The 18157-nt window shown below is 43.0% G+C and overlaps 1 protein-coding gene across 1 annotated transcript in view; it reads left to right on the forward strand.

Moving 5' to 3' along the window:
• Positions 1-3805, forward strand: part of LOC141050190 (uncharacterized) — an 83552-nt gene extending 79747 nt beyond the window's left edge. The window contains exon 9 of the mRNA XM_073547025.1: positions 1140-3805. Coding sequence (XP_073403126.1) covers positions 1140-1304 — 165 coding nt within the window. The 3' untranslated portion in view covers positions 1305-3805. The remainder of the gene's footprint in view (positions 1-1139) is intronic.
• Positions 3806-18157: the final 14352 nt, after the last annotated feature.

The following is an 18157-nucleotide window of genomic DNA, read 5'->3' on the forward strand; positions in this document are numbered from 1 at the left end:
TTGTATGTGGCACTGTTCACACTATGGCAATGCACAGCATCCAGGTTAACAGCCTATTAGCTACACCCTTCTATTAGATCAGGCGGGCTTGCCAGCGCTATCAAGATGCATCCCACGTGAAACCACAGTTTACAAGACCAAATAGGCCCAACTGCATCTGAAAAATAAAGTTCAAAAAACACTTAAAAATGTGAGGTATTAGTGGATATTTTGGCATCTTTGCGTTTTTTGCTGTATTTTTGAATTTTTGGAGGATTTTCTTTTTGTGCTATTGCTGTTTAGTGTTAGGACTCGTAAGCGTGGGGATCTGTGAGGAGGGCTATGAGCTTACCTATTTTGGCCAAAATATGTAATAGGCTGTTAACCTGGATGCTATGCTTTGCAGCGCTGCATACAAGCCTTCATTTTGCATCAATATACCAATCAACCGCCCCTCCATGGATTGGTAGGATGTGAGCAGTTGTCTCATCGGTATTCTTGCACCTGTGTTGCTGCCATCTTAACTACATCAGAAAAAAAGAAGAGATGTTTTGGGATTGTTTGATCGCTGGAGCACATCTCTTCTTTTTTTCTACTGATTGCTGTCGCCCTGGACTGGGGTGGCTCCGTGCAGAGGACTTCCACTATTACAGACCAACATGCTGTGGTGAGCTGACTTTCCTTTTCCCCTACCCTATCTTTTGATATCTTAACTATATGGGTCCACTGCATCCTAATAGTGCATTTGTTTGGAGGCCTGGGCAGGTAAGCATCTCTGCCTTTTTTGCTGTATTTTTGAATTTTTGGAGGATTTTCAAGTCCTCTTTTTGTGCTATTGCTGTTTAGCAACAGATATCTCTCCCAAATTCCCCATACATGAGAAATTTTAGCTCCACTAATGGCTCCAATGTTCTCTATGAAAATGCCGCTGCCAGTCTCCTCTGAGAGCAACTTATCTCCTGAAGAAAAAAGTATTGGCCATTGGAAATCTGATATGCCATATCCTTCTTTGTCTCAATATCATGTCATGGTAGCGTCAGGAGGCCCCAGTACAAATTAGACTGCCAGCCAATCTTGCACATATCAAGGCAGGTAAAGAAGGTAAAGAAGTTCAAAGGATGTAGAAAAGTTAATCCTCTCTTTTTCTCTTCATGTTGTAGGACTCTGCAGGAATCCTCTATGCACATTTAAATGTGTCATCCCTGCTGGAAAAAACCAGGAGTAGAAGTAAGGAGACTATGCCAGACAATGATTCCCTGGTTGTGTATGCTGCCGTCAAACCCACTCATACTCATCAAAATATATATTCAACTATCGATAAGTGAAATATAAAAGAAAAACTGAAATTTACAGTAACCAATCTAGATCAAATTTGGGATAAAGCGAATAAGTCAACGACAAAAAAACTCTGCCAAGTTTGTTCCAGCATTGCTGATGAGTTCTGGAGGATCCTGGTCCTTGCGATTATTCTCAACCATTTTGTATTTAAAGACATCAACAAACAAATCTTTAGTATGTAAAATGTATTTTGTGTACATGGATGCATAATGAAGAATTATTGGACTGTAACAGGCCCACATACGGTCTTGCACAGGGTCCCTTTTCTGTCTCTGCCCAACCCCAGTCTAAGAAACAAGTAGATATTAAAAGGACTGTCTACATTTTGAAACATCTAATCATTGAAACTTCTAATCATGATTTCATTAGGACATACTAAGTTACTTAATAAAGGGAAGTCTGATGAGAAGATTCCTCAACAAATTATTCCGAATGGAGAACAATTATGAAGAACATCTTTGGAGGACCAAGCAAGTCCATGTAATTTATAGACAGAATAATGACTATAATCGCTTCTACAAACATTATGTAGTACCTAATTATCCCTTTAGGGGCCCAGCAGTGAAATTGTGGATTTGCTTTCTCACGCCCCACATCTACAACAGCTAATTGCATTTGAGCCCCAGCAACTGGAAACCCTATAATCAGATTGTTATTGAAGAACAAATCTAACAAATGCATGGATTGTCAAAATGGAAAACCCTTTTTAGGATTTATTGAAACTATCTGAAGATCACATAACTAAACGGCTATCATACAGCAGAGAAAAACTTTATGACTAGTGCTAGGCGAGTACTAAAATGCTCGGGTCGAGGAAATTGGAATGCTCAGGTACTCGACCTGAGCAATGAGCCCAATGTAAGTCACTGGGAAACTCGAGCATTTTTACCATGGCCCCCCCATTGGTCTTTTCAGGGTCTATAAACTGCAGAAATCAATGGGAACAGTTCCCATATGACATGGGAAAAGCATGGGAAAGACCCCTAGAAACATTTCTGACCTCCAGGTCACTGCTGTGAACAATGTTGCATTTTGAACTTTAGCGGAGAATATGTGCGTCTGTCTGCCACTGTCTGCATGTGTGTGGGGGTGTCTGCGGGTGTGCTGTTGTCTGCATGTGTGTGCAGGTTTCTGCGTGTGTGTGCTGGTTTCTAAATGTGTGTGCTGCTGTCTGCATGTGTGTGCTGCTATCTGCGTGTGTGTGCTGATGTCTTCGTGTGTGTGGGTGTTTGTGTGTGCGGTTGTCTGTGACTGAGACCCGCAGCGGTGACCTGCAGTAAAAAAGCAGACTTGGCTCAATGAGACTACTGCATTGCCTAATCCCCAAATCCCTCAATCTCCTACAACAAAAATAAAATAATAAACCAAAATAAATACTCCCTGTCCGACGTAGTCCATTTACCGAGTGTCCCACGATGATCTCACGTGTAGAACAGTCACATCGGGAGATGTAACCGCTCTACCCTGCCTCCGGTGATACACTGCAGGAACGATTATCTCCTGTCAGTGTATCACTGAGAGTTCACCGGAGTTTGGGCTCTCACTTATGGCGCCACCGCTGTGTGACAACTTTCTCACGCAGCGGTGCTGTAAGTGACAGCACCGGAGCCGATTAACTGATACACTGCTGGGGCGATTATCAGAGTATCGCCGGCAACCAGGTAGAGCGATCACATCTCCCGATGTCACTGTTCTACATGTGAGATCGCTGTAGGACAATCTGGATTACCTTGGACTATGGCAGACAGGGAGTATGTGTTGGTTTATTATTTTACGTTATTTGTAGATGACGAGGGCGTTGGGGATTTGGTGTGCGATTTTTTTTGTGAATATGTATGTATTATATATGAATATGTATGTAGTATGTAATTATGTATGTAATTTTACTTTTTTTCTTTAACAGTTATTTAACTTTTTAACACAGGCGCCGGCAGATGATACAACTCTCCCATCATCGTCATCTGCTGTCACTGTTATCAATGACACCAGACATAGCCCAATGGGAGCAGTAGTCTCATCGGGCCAAGCCTACTTTTCATGCTGACATCTGACTGCATGATCTCGCAGCGCTGTGAACGAAACAGTACCGGCGGTAGCGTTACCACACACAGACACCCGCAGACACACACACAGACACCTGCAGACACACAGACATCCGCAGACATGCACACACAGACACCCACACACAGCCGCACACACATGCAGACACCCATACAGAGCCGCACACACAGACGCAGCATGTGGCAAACATGGCAACACCAGGTCTGATATAGACCTGATGACGCTGTGCAGCCAGCTAAACACTGTAATGCCACAACCAACATGGCTGCGGCATTACAGTGTGTGTCAGACAATCTGCATGTTCTTCACTGACCCGTAGAAGAGCTGTTCAGCGCAAAACGGCCATCTTCCTCACACTCCATTGCCCTCCCTCTAGCTGAAGATGTAATTTTACAAGTTGGACTAATAAAGCATGGATTTTAATCTGGTGAGTGCCACCACTTTCATCTTTTTGGACATTGTGTTACTATTTTTTCTCTGGTGAGCACCCAAAGATTTGGGTAATTACATCTAAGCGATAACTTTGGATCAGCTGTGTGCATCTATTTCTGACATGCTAGGGGTGGTGCTTGCTTTCTTGAACTTCATGAGATCCAGGGTTAAAGTGAGTTCTCTTCCTGCCCCCTCTTGACATGATCACGGGGCATCAATCGTTTGCAACGGCAAATAGGAGCCTGCTTAAGACTCCCTTGGCAGTCATGTTGACACTCCTAAAATCGAAGCTAGCCCAAGGAAAATTGCGATTTTTAACTAAATTTTGCAATACCGTTGAATTGCCGTATAAGGAACAAGCATTCAGAAAATTGAAGGAGACTACAAAAAATGCTTAAAAACACTTAAATTAGGGCTCACGAACACATTAGTGATTTTTACTTGTTACAAAGGAGTGTTTTTCATCAGTTTCATCAGATTTTCTCTGATAGGAGAAAGTGGAGAAAAATGTTCTTATCTATGACATCCGAGTGCTGTCCAATTTTTCACAGAACCAAAGACTTTCTTTCCTGCGCTTGAACAACATTGGAAATATCTTCTTGATTTTGCACAGACAACTCGGTCCACAAAAATTCACGGACTTTTGAACAGCCTTATTGACCATACTAATTATGAGTGCTATTTGGGAAACGCACGAATAGCTCTCATATGTGAAAAGTTGACTTGTGAACGAGCTCTTACTCAATTACTGGCCCTTAAATATCCAATCAATCAAAAAAATAAAATGGTTCAGCCGATGCAGTAAAGTCTAATAAAAAATATATAAAAATGTCATATTTGCTCACTTTTAAATTTCAGTCACTGCACCTTCAGCAAGAAAATTCAATAAAAAGTGATCAGAAGGCCATATGTGCTCAAAACGGTTCGAGTAAAAAGAGCAGCTATGCAAGTAAAAAAAATAACATTTTATGTGGCTAAGACAATGTAAAAATAATAATGTTATGGATCTATGTTACCTTCCACTCCAGTGTTTGCTGTGAAGAAATGAGGAACTTGAAGTCACTCTTCTGCTTTTTGCTTTTTAGTGATTTGACTTTCATTCTCATTTAGAAAGGAAAAGGTTTATGGTTATAGCAACAGTTAACACAAAAAAGTCTAATATAATTTAATTTTCTAAGTATTCCCGATTCCTCGACAGGCGAAACTTAGGATCTGGTTTCCTTTAACTTCACTCCTAGGTACAGGAGAATCCTCAGAAGAACCACCCAAGAAGGAAGTGCACTGTTTCCCTCTTCTGGTGGCAGGACTCCATTCCCGATTCCCATTCCATTCCCGATTCCTCGACAGGCGAAACTTAGGATCTGGCTTCCTTCAACTTCGCTCCTAGGTACAGGAGAATCCTCAGAAGAACCACCCAAGAAGGAAGTGCACTGTTTCCCTCTTCTGGTGGCAGGACTCCATTCCCGATTCCCATTCCATTCCCGATTCCTCGACAGGCGAAACTTAGGATCTGGTTTCCTTTAACTTCACTCCTAGGTACAGGAGAATCCTCAGAAGAACCACCCAAGAAGGAAGTGCACTGTTTCCCTCTTCTGGTGGCAGGACTCCATTCCCGATTCCCATTCCATTCCCGATTCCTCGACAGGCGAAACTTAGGATCTGGTTTCCTTTAACTTCACTCCTAGGTACAGGAGAATCCTCAGAAGAACCACCCAAGAAGGAAGTGCACTGTTTCCCTCTTCTGGTGGCAGGACTCCATTCCCGATTCCCATTCCATTCCCGATTCCTCGACAGGCGAAACTTAGGATCTGGTTTCCTTTAACTTCACTCCTAGGTACAGGAGAATCCTCAGAAGAACCACCCAAGAAGGAAGTGCACTGTTTCCCTCTTCTGGTGGCAGGACTCCATTCAACGCATGTTTTTATTTAATTTATTACAGAAGACAGGATTTAGCTTCATAATGAAAAATAAATAAAACGTAGAACATTATAACATAAGGATATATACATCTAATGCAAATAAAGAGTCCATTGTTTGGTCACAACCAAGTGTGGATGACTAACCTCAATATTTGGATAGATTAGATATGAACAAATTGATTCTAAACAAATCAGATTCATTTAGAATTTTTTTTAATTCAATTTGTGAAGTTGAATGTTGATTTGTTTTACATTAATCAAAAAAAAAATGGCTGCCTCTCATTTTGCAGGATTTTGAGAGCAGGATAGGGTTACAAATATATTCCATTGTTATACTCACATTTTCTTTGCTTTCTCCACACCTGCTTCACTGTTAATACGTGCCCCATCATTTGATTTGCACCTCATTTTTTCCCAATAAGTCTTACAACAGGCTCTGCTACTGCTGACTTGTGCCTTATGCTGCCACATGGGCTGCGGAGCTCAGCAGTGACATCAAGCACCTTCCACGTGACCACATGGGGCTAGTCATCAGTGACAGCACTCAATGGAAAACCAAGAGGGAAAAGAAAGGAGGAGGACAGGGCAAAGCGGGACAGGTATATAGGGGGCCAAGGTAATATGATTATCAGAGTTTATTATTTGCATTAAACCCCTTTCTGTCAGATTCAATTTCATATGAATCTAATTTTTCCCTATGAATTGAGCAAATCTGCTTGAATCAATTTTTTTTAGAGATGAATCAAGCTCTAATACCAATCTATCCATTACGGCTCAGCAAATTTCAATGAAAATCTCAATTTCTCATTATTCAAATTCATTACATTTGCGCTGCCTGCCAGCAAAACCTCTGACAGGCTGCTTTTCACATAACAACCATGAAGAGGCTACATATAGACATCTATGGCATAAATAATTACCAATAAATTATTGTAAGATTCTAGAATTTTCTTTTGTTTTGTCTGGGGATAGCACGGCAATCATCTTAGGATAAGCTTGCACCCCTCTGGATGGAGTCAAGATTCAGATACAGCCAGCTTCGATGGAGCAGCTGCCTCCAGGGCTCATAGAATCATAGAATCATAGAATCATAGAGTTGGAAGGGACCTCCTAGGCCATCTGGTCCAACCCCCTGCTCAAAGCAGGATTCGCTAAATCATCCCAGTCAGATGTCTGTCCAGCCTCTGTTTGAAGACTTCCATTGAAGGAGAACTCACCACTTCTCGTGGCAGCCTGTTCCACTCATTGATCACTCTAACTGTCAAAAAGTTTTTTCTAATATCTAATCTGTGTCTCCTCCCATTCAGTTTCATCCCATTGCTTCTAGTCTTTCCTTGTGCAAATGAGAATAAAGTTGATCCTTCTACAATGTGACAGCCCTTTAGATATTTGTAGACAGCTATTAAGTCTCCTCTCAGTCTTCTCTTTTGCAAACTAAACATTCCCAAATCCTGCAACCTTTCCTCATAAGACAGGGTTTGCAGACCGGTCACCATTCTGGTCGCTCTTTTCTGAACTTGCTCCAGTTTGTTGATGTCTTTTTTAAAATGTGGTGCCCAAAACTGGACACAATATTCCAGATGAGGTCTGACCAAAGAGGAGTAGAGGGAAATAATGACTTCACGTGATCTAGGCTGTATGCTTCTGTTAATACATCCTAGAATTGCATTTGCCTTTTTTGCTGCTGCATCACACTGTTGACTCATATTCAGTCTGTGATCTATTAGTATACCCAAGTCTTTTTCACATGTGCTGTTGCTTAGCCCTATTCCTCCCATTCTGTATATGCTTTTTTCATTTTTATTGCCCATATGTAGTACTTTGCATTTTTCCCTGTTAAAAACCATTCTGTTAGGCTAATTTCACACTTGCTTTTTTTTGCAGCGCGTTTTTCCCGCAAAAAAACGCATTGAAAAAACGCATACAAACGCATACAAATGCTGCATTTTTTTCAAGCATTTTTATGAGCATGCATGAAAAAAACGCAGCGTTTTTATGCGTTTGTATGCATTTTTAGTGCGTTTTTACCGCGTTTGCGTTTTTTTCCAACATTAGGTGGCCCCTCACACTAACCCAAACCATGACTTTACTAACCCTAACCCAAACCCTGACCCTAACCCTAACCCTAACCCTAACCCTGACCCTAACCCTAACCCTGACCCTAACCCTAACCCTGACCCTAACCATAACCCTAACCTTGACCCTAACCCTAACCCTGACCCTAACCCTAACCCTAACCCTGACCCTAACCCTAACCCTAACCCTGACCCTAACCCTAACCCTAACCCTGACCCTAACCCTAACCCTGACCCTAACCCTAAACCCTAGCTAACCTTAACCCTAGCCCTAAACCCCCTTAACTAACCCTAACTCTAACCCAAACCCCTAAATTCCATTGTCCAACTAATGGTAAAAAAAAAAACGCATGCGCAAAAAAACGCATACATAAGCATGCCAATGCGCACATATGCGCACCCATAGACTTATAATGGGTGTCTTGCTGTAAAAAAACGCATTGCGTGCGCATGCGTTTTTTTGAGGCAAGTCGGACGCTCAAAAAATGCAACAGGATGCATTTTGTGCGCCCGAGCGCATACCGCAAAAAAACACATGCGCGGAAAAACGCATACAAACGCATGTGTATGCGCACATAAGCGCATCCCATGCAAAGTATAGGAAAAAAAAATCGCATGCGTTTTTTAGCGCTAAAATCCCGCAAAAAAAAACGCAAATGTGAAACCAGCCTCAGTTGCTGCCCACATCTCCAGTTTATTTATATCTTTTTGAATCCTCTCTCTCTCTTCTCTAGTATTAGCTATCCCTCCTAGCTTTGTGTCATCAGCAAATTTAATCAGTTTACCCTCAATTCCTTCATCTAAATCGTTGATAAAGATGTTAAACAATACAGGGCCCAAGACAGAGCCCTCTGGTACCCCACTTGAGACATTCTTCCAACTGGATGTGCAGCCATTTACGACCTCTCTTTGGGTCCGATCACTAAGCCAGTTATGAATCCACCTACAGTTGCCTTGTCCATTCCATACTTAGTCATTTTTTCAATAAGGATTGCATGAGAGACTTTGTCAAATGCTTTGCTGAAGTCAAGATATACTATATCTACAGCATTTCCTTGATCCACCCAATCAGTGATTTCGTCATAGAAGGAAATTAAGTTAGTCTGACATGACTTATTAGTTCACAAACAAAAAGCACAGAATGACAAATGTGCAAAAATACCTTGCAATAAGACATATAACAGTAGTCAGCAAGTGCTGATAAAAGGTAGTAACAAACACAGGGTATTTAGTCGATACGTTTTTTTGCAAAAAAATGTATACCAAGCTGCCTCACCAACGTCAAGGTAACCCGTATTGAAGCAGTCCCTATCTAATGTATTTAATACCTGAACATATGAACAATGTCTAAATGAGCAGGATTAAGACAGGCGCTTTCTGGTATGGGCACGTGATGCAGGACAGCTCCTTATGTGCATGTCACACAAGAGAGGGGTGGGGTCTCTCAAATCATGCAAAGCGCCTGTCTTAATCCTGCTCATTTAGACATTGTTCATATGTTCAGGTATTAAATACATTACATAGGGACTGCTTCAATACGGGTTACCTTGACGTTGGTGAGGCAGCTTGGTATACATTTTTTTGCAAAATAAACGTATCGACTAAATACCCTGTGTTTGTTATTACCTTTTATCAGCACTTGCTGACTACTGTTATATGTCTTATTGCAAGGTATTTTTGCACATTTGTCATTCTGTGCTTTTTGTTTGTGTTTCAGTCAGGGTGGTGTGAACATGGTCCAACAGACTTGTTCACATTGTGCATGTCACATGTGTGTTTTTAATGACTTATTAGTTGCAAAGCCATGCTGACTCTGTTTAATCACTTCATTCTTATCCAGGTACTGACATACATGTTGTTTAATAATTTGTTCAAAGATCTTTCCTGGTATAGAAGTTAGACTCACCGGCCTATAGTTGCCTGGGTCCACCTTCTTCCCCTTTTTGAAGATAGGAACGACATTTGCTCTTCTCCAGTCTTCTGGGACTTCTCCTGTTCTCCAAGAATTTTCAAAGATTATGGAGAGGGGTTCAAAAATTTCTTCTGCTATCTCCTTCAGTACTCTGGGGTGTAATTCATCTGGACCTGGAGACTTGAATTCATTTAGGTTAGCTAAGTGTTTCCTCACTATCTTTCTGTTTATAGATATCCTGGATTCTTCTATTCCCTTAATAGGACAGTGAAGAACAGTTGATGTTACATTTCCTTTCTGAGAGAAAACAGATGCAAAATAGGAATTTAAAAGTTCGGCCTTCTCAACATCCTGTCTTACCATTTCATCATTTTCATCCTGTAAAAATCCTATAGCATCTTTGACATTTCTTTTACTTTTGACATATCCCCAAACTCCTTTATTATTGCTTTTGACATCTCTTGCAAGCCTCAATTCATTGTCCGCTTAACTAATCTGATTTGTGCCCTGCAGGTTCTGCAGACAGCATTATATTCTTCTTTAGATATGCCTTCCTCTTTCCATTTTATAAACATTTTTTTCTTCCTTTTAGCATGTGCTTAAGCTCTGTGTTCATCCTTCCAGGTTTCCTTAAATGCTTCCTATTCTTCCCTCTTTTCGGAATTGTTAACATTTGTGCTTTGAGAATTTCATTTTTCAAGATTTCCCATCCTTCCTGGACATTTTTGTCTTTAAGGATATCCAGCCATTGGATTCCTCCAATTGTCTTTCTGAATCCCTTAAAATCTGCCTTTCTGAAATCTAACCTTGATGTCTGAGTCTTCACAGGTCTTCCTCCTCTAGTTATCCAAAATTCCAAAATAGCATGGTAGCTACCTCCTAGGGTCACAGCCACTTTTACCTCCTCAACCATTTCCTCCCTGTTTATAAGGATAAGATCCAAGGTAGAAGTTCCCCTTGTTTTCTCCCCTACCTTTTGGAAGATAAAGTTGTCAACAAGAGAGGATAAGAATTTCCTTGACCTGTTAGTTTTGCCTGAGAGAGATTCCCAACAAATGTCTGGATAGTTGAAATCTCCCATGACAACTATGTCATAGTTTTTGGAGAACTTGGCCATTTGATGCATAAAGAGTTCATCTATATCTTCAGCTTGCACAGGCGGCCTGTAGTAAATGCCTACAATGGTGTCCTTTCCATTGTTCTGTCCTTGTATTCTTACCCAAACAGTTTCCACAGAACTCCCAGTCTCTGAAGCTTCAATCTATGTGCAGATTTACGCGTTTCTAACATACAATGCGACACCTCCTCCTCGTTTATCAAGTCTATTTCTTGCAAATAAGTTGTATCCTTCTAGCCTTGTATTCCAATCATGTGTATTGTCCCACCAAGTTTCCGTGATTCCAATTACATCATATTTCTTTTCCTGTGTTAGTAGTTCCAGTTCTCCTTGTTTGTTGCCCATGCTTTGTGCATTAGTATAGAAACATTTTAGTTTGTGATTGGTTTCTCCTTCTCCAATATTTTTATTAATTAGATTCTTTTGTCTTTGTTCTTCATTTCCACTTCTAATAGCAGAGTTCTCAATAGCATTTGTCAGGTGCATGGCATTTTCTGGTCTTTTTCTTCCCTTCCCACGTTGTTCTAGTTTAAAGCTCTCCTTACAAGTGTAGCAAGGCGACTTCCAAATACATGTTTTCCAGTCTTCTCTAGCAAGTAGTCCATCGTAAAGGTAATTCACTCCGTGATCCATAAATCCAAATCGTTGCTGACGGCACCATCGAAGTAGCCAGTTGTTCACCTGCAAAATCTTATTCCACCTCCTTGTTCCATGGCCATCTACTGGGAGTATGGAAGAGTAGACCACCTGCGCTCCCAGTTCTTTCACTTTCTTGCCTAAGTCTTCAAAGTCTCTGCAGATGGTTTCCAGGTCATTTCTTGCGGTGTCATTTGTCCCCACATGTAGTAGCAGGAATGGGTAGTCATCTGTAGGTCTGAAGAGTCCTGATATCCTGTCAGACACATCTTTAATTTTTGCACCTGTAAGACAGCACATTCCTCTTTGCGCGAATGTTAGCTACTGTGCACGACGGAACTATATCAGTGCGATGTGTTAAATTGGGGGAAGGTAACCTCACGCTTCCACCCAGGAGTGAAGTCCCGCAAATTCTGGGCATGCCGGAAGAGCTGATACCGCCTCAGGCTGTTCAACTGGCAGTGAAACAGGGAGATCCTTGGACAGTGGCGGTAGACATGTCTACTGTATCAGAACCCCAGCACCAACAGGAGGGTTGCCGAATCTTGGAATAAATGCGCGCTGAACTCATGGAACTTTCATCTCAACAGGTACAACGGGTGGAAGCTCTACTAGGGCAATTTCAGGACGTATTTGCCCGTCATGATGATGATTTTGGCTACACTACAGCCATCACCCACGAAATTGCGACTGGGAATGCCGCGCCCATTAGAGAATAATACCAACAGATCTCCCCACAAATGTACCAAGAGGTGAAGGGGATGCTAACACAAATGCTACAGAGTGGTGTTTTCCAAGAAAGCCAGAGCCCATGGGCGGCTTCCATTGTTTTGGTGCAGAAGAAAGATGGGACTCTGCGTTTCTGTGTGGAAGTTGAATGCCTGCACTGTGCGAGATTTGCGTCCATTGCCCAGGATAGAAGAGTCATTGTCTGCACTGGGAAGCGCGAAACACTTCTCATTGTTGTATTTAGCCAGTGGCTATTGGCAAGCACCCATGTCCAAGCACGACCAAGTGAAGACCTATGGGGTTGTATGAATTCAATCGGATGCGGTTTGGCCTTGCTAATGTCCCCGCCGACCTTTCAGCGACTCAAGGAGAGGTGTCTATGCGATTTAAATTTTGAGGCCACTCTCATCTATCTGGATGATATCAGTGTGTACGCCACCACGTTTGAGGAATATCTACAAAGGCTGGAACAGGTGTTGAGTCATCTTCAGGAACACGGCCTGAAAGTGAAGCCTCAGAAGTGTCATTTGTTTTGCACTCAGATTGAGTATCTGGGACATGTCATCTCGGCTGAAGGGGTGAGACTGTCCCGTGAAAAGGTTGCAGCATTAGAGGAATGGCCCACTCCGAAGACTGTGAATGATGTTCGGGCATTCCAGGGGTTTACCGGGTACTATCGGTGATTTGTAAAGAACTTCACTCACATTGTGAACCCACTGCTGGAGCTGCTGAAAGGGGTGCCGTCTGGTGCAAAGAACAGGACTATCCAGTGGGGAGATCTCCAGGAGGAGGTGTTTCGAGCTTTGAAGATGGCTCTGACTGAAGCACCAGTGCAGGGCTATGCAAATTTCTCCCTACAATTTATTCTTCACACCAATGGAAGTCTGCATGGGTTTGGAGCTGTGTTATCTCAGATTCAGGCAGAAAAGAGAGAGTGATTGGCTACATGAGCCGGTCCCTCCAAGACACTGTGCGAAATCCAGTTCTTTCAAGCTGGAGCTGCTGGCATTAGTGTGGGCCATGACTGAGAAGTTTGCAGAGTACTTGCCTGGGTCTGAAGTCCTGGCATGCACCGACAACAACCCTTTGGCTCACTTGGAAACCGCGAGGCTTGGGGCCCTGGAGCAGCGCTTGGTGGCTCATATAGCGAAGTATCGATATAGAATCGCCGAGAAGAGGGGAGCTGAGAATACTTACACAAATGCCTTATCCTGAGTGACACACGAGAGACATGAACCCAACCGTGATGAAGACCTGAAGGCTGAAGAAATTCATGAGTTCTGTGATACTGCCAGGACATTGGCGGCTACGCAAGAGCAGATTCAGACAGCGTCCGGAGAAGGCATTCTGGGATGACCCCGTGATGAGTGGGTTCGATTACAACAGAAAGATGGGGAACTCGCTCAAATGAGACAGTGGGTAACAACTACCCAGTCAGAGAGAGAGAGACACACCCTGTCCCCAGGGACTCTGCAGATCATTTCGACATTGGGAAAGGCTCCACCTCAAAGATGGACTGTTATACCAGAAGATTAAGCTGCAATGGGAATTGGGTGTTATCTGGCAAGTGGTGATTCCTGAGACGCTGCTTCATAATGTGGCCACGGAGGCACACGAAAGAGTAGCTCATTTCGGTCAAGAGAAGACCTTTCAGTGAATACAGAAGCTAGTCTACCATCCTCAACTAAAAGCTGGGGTAGATGAGGCATGTCGGCAATGCAGAAGCTGTGAGTTGGCTAAACTCCTGAAGATCGAGCTCCCACATAGACCATCATGACTTCTGCCCCCTGGAAGTGTTGATTATAGATTATCTGACCATACGTCTGGCCTCCCTTGGATATGAACATTGCCTGGTGATGACTGTTCACTTCACCAAATTTGCTGTTGTGACTCCAACTCTGGATCAAACTGCTGAGTCAGTGGCACAAGCCATTTGCAGGAATTTTATTCAAGTGTACGGGTGCCCGAAGAGGATCCACTCTGATCAAGGCACCTGTTCCCAGGGGCAAGTAATGGAAGAATTACAAAGCATATACCAGCTTAGAAAGTATCGGATGACACCCTACCATCCTCACGGAAATGGAGCCTGTAAACGGTTCAACTGTACTCTGATTCAGATGTTGAAGACACTAGAGGAAGACAGAATGGCCTGTTGGCCTGAATTCATAGCTGAATTAGTTTGGGTGTACAATAACTGAATACATCGCACCACCAGATACACGCCATATACACTGCTATTCGGCCGACTGGGAAGAGCAATTACTGAGCTGGAATTGGACCCAGAGGAGGATTACTCATGGACGGGGGTGCCCACCTGGGTTCGAGAACATCGTCACCAGTTGCAAACACTGCATTGCCTTGTGCAGACTAAGTTTCGGGCCTTGCGAGGGACAGCTCTTCAAGCTGGAGACTGTGTTGATCCGAGACAAGTCCCCTCGGGATAAGCTGGAGTACCGATGGGAAAAAACTCTGTATCGAGTGAAACAAAGAATCAGCACTGGAGGTCCCATGTATGAAATCCAATCTGAAAGGGAGAAAGATGCCCCTACTCGAGTGGTCCATCAGAATATTCTACGTCCTTGCTTATCAAGAGATCCTGATCAAGTGGAGGAGGTGCAGAGTATCCATGAAGTACCTCCTCCCATGGTTGCTGATTGTGAAGAAGAATTCTCAAATCCACCACATGTAGTCCCAGAAAAGGGGCAGGCACCTGAAGTTCCTGAAGAAGTTGCACTGTTGCTGTTGGGCATGTCCCCACCCTCACTTACTCAACCTGATTCAATTACCCAACCTGACTTGACTACTCCTTCTGACTTGCGACCGTGCAGAATGAACAATGGCCAGAATACCTCCTAACAGATACAACCAAGACCAATTTATGTGGCAGTGGGTCGTCCAAAATATAGGGAAATGTCAACGCTTGCAGCAAGAAATCTTGCAGGTGGAATGGTGAGCAAATGGAGAGGGGGAGTGTAAGAAGAACGACCGGGGGTACCTGTCTTGTGCTGGGTATGGACCTGTCAGGGCTGTCTCCTCTGTTGTCCCAGGGAAAGCTTACTGACCCAGACTGACTTTTGCACTACAGAGCAGGTTGCGTGGCTACAAAGGGGAAGCCTCAGCGTGCGCGTAAGCAGACAGAATTGGTGAGAACAAGCAGCGCGCGGCAGGGTCAAGTGAGCGCTCCGTCTCCTGAGCACTGCAATAGCGCAGGCCCGTGCTCGTGCTTCCCTGCGATAACTCACAAAGACTGTGACCAGTATCTTGCAGTGTGCCCGCTGCGACATGAGGTGCCAGACGCTCTGGGCCCATGAGTAACGCATGTCCACCGCTTTGGAAGGACCGGGTGACTCGCTGTGAACTGTGCTCTTGCTCGCCGGCGTACATCTGTCGAGCCACATTAGACTCCGTTAGTGTTGTGGACTATACTGCTCCCCGCACAGCAAACTCCGAACCAAGTAACCTGTTAACGATGTCGAGGACAAGCTGCTGCCGTCTGGATTCAGCTCAAGGATGCCCACAGGGCGACACCCCGGATCCACCATGCGCTGACCATGTTGGCACCACCGAACCGACTGCAGACTCTCCAGTCAGGAAGCCGTCGGACTGATAAGTTAATGCTATCTCTATTACATTATTTATCTGATCCCGTGTACCAACTGTTATACCCCTGTTTTTCCTATCTCCTCCCTGCGTGGAGTACACAAGTATATCCTATCTCCTCCCTGAGTGGAGTGTTCAAGTAAAATGACGTTCACTCTTGCTCTGTCTCCAGTCCATTACTGCATCCTGCAACCTGCTCACATGGCAGCCATGTGCCGCCCGTGTGCTACATCAGTATCACATGTGCCGAAGCCGGAGAAAAGCCGACACAGTTTTCGCTGTTCTCAGATGCTGGGTGCCGAAGTTAGCTGACATCATTGTCCCCTCCCTGCTCTGCCTACCATCAGGGGACACCTCCTGATGAAGCCTAGAGGGCGAAATGCGCTTCGAGGTGCTTGGCAGCATGGCAGCATAGTACAGATGTTCCCTATTTAAGAAACCATGGCCACAGGTATTATATGAAGTTTTCTGGTTATTTCAATCATAGTTAACAGTTTTCCAGATAAGTGATCCTAGTTAAATATTAGGCAGCATGATACTATATCTTACTCAATTGATTCTTTATCACTTACCTAATACCATACGGTAGTTGATTTTCTTCTTATTTATGATTGGACTTAATCTGATTAGTTGTTATGTGTATGGCTCCTCACAGATATGTGTTCATTCACATTGAGGCTCCTTTCAGAAGTCTTTATTAGGATCTATAGGGATTCTGATGTCTCTGTTTAGCCCTGCTGTTTTAGTCTTTTTTGTCTCTGACTCTTCTTTGTGTGTCTCATGTTTTTTGATACTGGATATCTGATATGTAATTATAGTTAATATTGTATAAAATATCTAATAAAGTTTGATCTATTTCATATATATTTATCCTCTTATTCCTGTTGCTTCTGAAGAACTATATAGTCTTTTATATATTAGTACACAATCACTATTAAGTATATCGTGAGATTTTGACTATTTCTATAGGTTAAGCATTATGGGCATCTATTGATGTTTTTTGAGGCTACATTTTTTATTCTGGAAAGACATTTATAGGTTTCATCAGGGGACAATGTTTAGAATTGTATTCAAGTGTAAAATAAAGAATAAAATAAAAAAACAATATCCTTCATTCTATTACTGTATGTAATAGACTAGAGGTATTCTCAATCAATACACTCTAATCCAGCAAATATCATTCTCATCCCTGAAAAAAATAGCCATTGATATGGTATCAGGGAAATCTAGACACTTATCATTAGAAGTCCCATGTCCATAGTCCCGACAAGAGATGAGCGAAATTGTTCTGAAAACGTTAGCCAATCTCAAATTCAGCACGAACATAGCACAATCCGATTCGTGTTTGCTTTCTCAAGCATTTTTACGCAAAGTCTGCAAATTTGGTCACAGTTTGGTAAATCATCACGTTTCCACTAATGCTTTAGCTATTACTTTGGCTAGGATAGTGATGCTGTATGATGATCGAGGGGGGCAGGGGGATGAGTTTGATGAAGGGAATGGGTGTGGTGAGGAGCAATATTTTTTTTCCATTAACTTTGGCTGTCAGAATCAACATACACAATCAGGGCGCAAAAATCATCCACAACGTCATGCCACAAGGTCATCTGTGATTGGCTGCTGAAGTCACATATCCCTGGCAATATAAAAAGCGGACATCATGCTTTGCTGGCACCATTGTCTCAGTGTCACAGTGCAGAGAGGTTGCTCCTGCTCTAGTACTGGTGCAGAAAGTGAACATGTCAGTTAACTACATATGATCCTGTCCTGTGTGAAATCGATCTTCCAGCATCGAAGTAGATTGTGCAAAAGCTTTGTGGCAGCCTTGAGAGACCCCATTTGCTTCTCCAAATCTTTTGAGATAAAACTGTGTTTCAGTGGAAAATTAGAAGGCCAGATTTCCACTTAATAATCATTAGGTCTACTATAATGGTGCAAGTGTAGCATGTTAGTGTTCTCAATGTTGCCTGTTGTAAGAAATGATGTTGCAGTAATTTAGTTCAGCCACTAGAGATCACCATGGAGTAACAGAAAGAAAGCTCTGGAAACAGGAAGTTGAAAGATGCAGATTTTTCCTGGGGTAATTCAGAGAAGGAGCTCTGTCTGAGAGACTCAGAAGAATCCAGAGCCTGCAGTGATCCAAACTGGACAGTGTGATCCAGAAAGAGCGGCTCCCTTGAGTAAACTGACATATGTGATCAGTCACTGACTGTTTAGTTAGTTATGGAGAGTTACAAGTCACAGCATATTCCAGAACACTTCTGTTAATGAGATTGCATATAGACTGATAGAGACTGTGTGAATTCCTGTATATCAAGATTCTGGCCATGAAATGTTACTGGGACTGATTGGAGTCTTC

This window comes from Dendrobates tinctorius, unplaced genomic scaffold, assembly GCF_039654945.1.
Source record: "Dendrobates tinctorius isolate UK_male_01 unplaced genomic scaffold, ASM3965494v1 ptg000151l, whole genome shotgun sequence".
Taxonomy (NCBI): Eukaryota; Metazoa; Chordata; class Amphibia; order Anura; family Dendrobatidae; genus Dendrobates; species Dendrobates tinctorius.